At 44.4% G+C, this 4,876-nt stretch overlaps 1 protein-coding gene across 1 annotated transcript; it reads right to left on the bottom strand.

Annotated features, from left to right (window-relative positions):
• Positions 1–2,393: 2,393 nt before the first annotated feature.
• LOC123083555 (uncharacterized) lies at positions 2,394–4,537 on the bottom strand. Its single transcript, XM_044505573.1, has 3 exons — positions 4,366–4,537; positions 2,969–3,066; positions 2,394–2,876 (listed from the first exon to the last, which is right to left on the bottom strand). The coding sequence occupies exons 1-3, from the start codon at positions 4,516–4,518 to the stop codon at positions 2,711–2,713; spliced, it is 417 nt and encodes a 138-aa protein (XP_044361508.1). The 5' UTR covers positions 4,519–4,537; the 3' UTR covers positions 2,394–2,710.
• Between the last annotated feature and the right edge of the window lie 339 nt (positions 4,538–4,876).

Raw genomic sequence — 4,876 nt, forward strand, 5'->3', positions numbered from 1 at the left:
TTTATAGACCAAAGAGGAGAGGTCTAGGGATCAGGTTAGTGGATCAGCGTCTGTTCTGTTGCCTAGATCGAACTAAAGGAAGAAGAAGACTAGTGTAGGGGAAGGGGCCGGATGGGACAATTAAGAGGAAGCAAGCGACTCGTGGGGAAGGTGCCGGCCTAGGAAGGGGATGTGGCTTCGCAAAAGGATGAGATGACTAATAGTGGAGAAGACATGCAGTCACAGCCTCGGCATGCAATTACTAAGTCCAGCTCTTTCTGCTGTTACTGTTGGAAATAGAAGCACCGATTGGAACATGGTAGCTGACGTGGCACATCGCTGATGTGGACAGTGTGCATGATGAGAGAATAGGGAGAAGTGGGGAGCAACTTCTTAAGAATGGTAGATTCTTCATTGTTTTGGGCTTTTGGCAATGCCTCGGGGCTCCAGCGAACCTGGACAAGAGTGGCTTCTATCCGATTGGCTGCGAGGACATTGATCTGCATGCTCTGCTTGTCAACTTGCCACACGGCTGCTCCCGTTCACATGCAAATATCTAGGGTTGCCCCAACATTTCATGAGATCATTAGGGCGAAAATCCAGCCGACCTTGGATAAGAAGGTCGCCAAGTTGCAGATATGGAGAGGAAAACTCATGTCCAGCGATGCAAAACTCGGTTTGATTGACTCTGTCATGTCGGCCATTCTCTCATACCTCATCTCGGCATTCAAGAGCTGGGCCATCAAGCAAATTGAAAAGTTGCGTCGCAACTTCCTTTGGCGCTCCAAACGAGATGCCTCGGGAGGGTTGGCATTGGTCAACTAGGCTACGATCTGTCGTCCCAAAGAGCTAGGTGGAGGCATTTTGGATTTCCGCCACTTCGACCGGGGACTGCGTCTCAGATAGAAGTGGCTGCAATGCTTGCGTCAGGACAAACCTTGGCAGGTTCTGCGACTTCCTGTGACAAGGATGGTGAGGCCATATTCAGTTCTGCACCTACTATTACTCTCGGCAACGAAGAGTTGGTCCTCTTCTAGCAAGACCGATGGCTGGACGCCGTCGCTCCTTGTCACATTGCCCCAGATCTTCTCCCTCTTTGCACTCGCAAGAAGCTATCAGTCAAGAAGGCGCCGCACAACCAAGCCTTGATGTCGAGGCTGCACAAGATCTCCACGATCACCCAACTCGCACCGTTTGTACCACGTCCAACTTCAAACCCGCCGTTCAAGATTCCTTCAAATGAAATTGTGACCCATCAGCGATATACAGTGCGTGTACGGCCTACGCTGCCAATTCCTGGGCTCCTCCTCCAGAATCAACTTGCCAGGATTTGGAAGGGCAAGATCGAAGGCAACTGTGAGTTCTTCATGTCGCTATGGCTAAAGGGTTGCATCGTCACTAACAACAACCTAGTAAATAGAGAGCTGGATCATAATGGTTATTGTAATCTGTGTGACCAAGAGGATGCGACTCCTTTCCACCTGACCCTAAAATACTCTTTCTCCTTGGAGGTTTAGTTCCTGGTTTCTTCGTGGACTGGTACTCGGGCATTTAGCTTCATCGCCGACTCCTGCATCTCCATTGCTTCCCGGTGGAGTGATATGATCTGCACCATCCAGAGAAGGACATAAGAAGAACCATCTACACCCTCTAGCACATTTGGAAGGAGCAAGACAGATGAGTTTTAGAGAGTTCTTCCTTAAGCGCTGCTGCCCTTCTTAGCCTCATCAAACATGACATCTTGCAGTCTTCGTCTTCTCAAAAATATAAAAAAACATCTCGCTGGATGTGGGATGACGAAAACTACCCACCTCCAAACCCAAATTTGTACTAATATTTGTTTGCTGTAAACTACCCACTTCCAAACCCGGATCAATTTGTACTCCTGTGTACTGTTCTGGGCACAAGTTTTCTAATTTGCTCCCTTCTTAATATATATTCAAGCATTGTCAGTTCCTCAAACAAATATCCATATATAGCCATAGCTCGCTCCAGTCACACACAACTGATACGCATGTCAATACATGAGTTCCCTAACATAGGAAATCTAGCATCCACTCCAACCACTTTTTACAATTCATTTGTTTTTTTCGTGAAATCAAACACTCCTTGCTAATCCTATGTAGGATTCAATAGGATTCAAGTGGGCATGCCACTCCAATCCTATATTTTTCCTACAAAAATGCTAGACGTACAGATTTGTTTTACAAGGATTTACAGACCAACCCTCTTCCCCTCACTAATCTCTCCCCCCTGAGTTTCAGGGTGGGGCCCGCCTCATCTAATTACCAATTAAACCAGCCCACCTCAGCATTGCCTGTAAAAGTCCTGTAAAGCCGCCATATGTCTAGCATTGCCGTTTTTCCTATTCCTGTGTTTTCAAAATCATGCGAATCAAAGAGACCCTAAAACTCTGTATCAACTTTTCTACATTGCTCCCTTCTTAAAAGCATTGTCAGTTCCTCAAACAAATATCCATATATAGCCATAGCTCGCGACACACATATCAATACATGAGTTCCCTAACATAACCTACTACTCGTTCATAACTCACAACTAGCTGATAAAAGACGAACACCGATACAAACAGCTCGGAGTTCTATAACATAGTGAAGTACTGACACATGGCTGATAGGCATATTAATACATGAGTTCTCTAATATAACCTACTACTCGTTAAGAGCTCACAGCTAGCTGATGACAAGACGTCACAGCTTGTTCCACTAGTTCATCACCTCAGCTTGTTCCGCTCGTTCATATCCATCACCTCATTTTCTTCCGCTAGTTTATAAGGAATGAAAAGCGTTATGACTTTCACCACAGCAGCACAACAGGCCATACGCTTCAGAGAAGCCCAAAGATCCTTCTTGATTAGATCAGACCTCTCCTTCTCCTTCCTTCAGGAAAACCATGTATAGTTACATGATTATTTAAATGATAGAAACAAACTAGTATTAATAAGCATTAGAAAAGGGAAAGAAAATCATACTGAATACGGTCCACAAACTCATTGATCTGTTCCCTTAAGAAGGTTGCCTCACGTTCGAGCTCCTCTTTGCTAGCTGATTCCAAGTTAATTCTTGTGCGCTACAATAAAATTAGGAAAATCCTGTAAGGGATCTGGTTAAATAAGAAATCTCACCTCCTTACTAAGGCATGCTTGTATTTGTATCCACTTTACAAAAGTTGCTGAAAATGATACTATAGCTAGGATCAATGTTCCAAATAACAATAAACAGTGAACGAATAATTACCCCACCATTTAGTGTTTAGAAGATAAAGGAGAATGGACACTGTTTAAGAACGAGCCATATAATTATATATATATATACTTGTACAATGAAAAAGAAACATCTAAAAAGATAATTCGTCTAGGATCTAAAAATCAAAATCTCAACAATCATCCAAGGAAGCAGCAGAAAGGGGAAGATTGGACTAATCTATGCTTGTTCAACCTAGATGCTTTATGCTAGAATTTGCAATGGGCAGGGGGTAAAGATATTTCTACTAAAAAAGCCCTATAGTATATTCAATTTCTATATAAGCTGCCGTTTGTACCAGCCTGGCCTTTAAATGTGGTTTGATACAACAGGCCCAGAATATTTCACAAAGGTCTTTATCTAGAACAATGCCTAGAATCTTAGGGTTGGTTTCAATAAAATGCTATTGCATTTTCTAGAATTTAACATAAGAAAACTGGTGGCAATTTTATATTACAAAAGTGCCCCAAAGATTAGAAAAATACAACAGTTTTATAATGTTTCTAAAGATTATAAATCACTATGGTACTAGTATCCATATTAATCCTATTCACATTTGATATGTGTGTGAGATTTACATAAAACATTTAGCTCTTGCATTACCAATGGTCAAACCGCCCCAGCAGATCATGGAAGATATCAACAACATGGCTGCACATGCATCTATTGACGGACAGCCATCTACTGCCCGCATAAACTCCATACTCAGCAACAATGATACTCACTCTGATCTGAATTAATTGACGCAGCTTTTATACAATACTACTCCCTCCGTTCTGATTTACTCGTCGTGATTTTAGTTCAAAATAGTTCAAATTTGAACTAAAATCATGACGAGTAAATCGGAACGGGGGAGTACACAGCTTGCAAAAATGTCTTATATTATGAGGTGGAAGAGGTACAATACAATGTTGTATAGAGGTTGCGTCAATTAGTTCGGACCGGGGGGAGTAGTTTCAATATCAATGCACCCAGGAAACAAGCAAACTATCCCTTGAACCTAGTGGCCGACATGATTTGTGTGAAATAGCAAAGGGAAACTATGTGCAGAGATTAGGAGGGGTCGAAACAACAAATTTGAACAAGCAGCAGCGTGTATCAGAGAGGAGGAGGGGTCGGAAGGTACCAGGTTCCTGGTGGAGATGAGGCAGGGACGGCCGCCGGCCGGCGGGGAGAGGCGGGGGGCGGCGGCGGAGTGGAAGTTGGGGCGGCCGCCGGGCAGAGGGGAGATGCCGAGGGCCGGCGTCTGGAGGCGGAGCGCAGGGGCGGAAGTCCGCATCCTCGCCAGCAGGGCACGCAGCGCCATGGATGGCGGATCAGGCTGGAGGCTGTAGACGGCGGCGCGGCGATGTCTCTACAAGGAAGCAGGTGTCCACGCCGTCGTATATGTCTGCGACAAGTAATGTCTCCTCTTCTTTTTTTTTGTGACGAGCGACAAGTAATGTCTCTGGAAGCCTCTTCGTGGTCCGACCGTATATGTTTTTTTTTTTGAGCAAATCCGACAAATTTTTTTTTGAGGAAGCAAATCCGACAAGTAGGAGGACAAAATTGCTTGCACCAAACGAAAGAAGTCCGGTTAGCACCCAAACGCGGCCCTAGGGACAAATACCCCTCCAACTCGGCAATTTGATAGTACA

This window comes from Triticum aestivum, chromosome 4A (assembly GCF_018294505.1).
Source record: "Triticum aestivum cultivar Chinese Spring chromosome 4A, IWGSC CS RefSeq v2.1, whole genome shotgun sequence".
NCBI classification, from domain to species: domain Eukaryota; kingdom Viridiplantae; phylum Streptophyta; class Magnoliopsida; order Poales; family Poaceae; genus Triticum; species Triticum aestivum.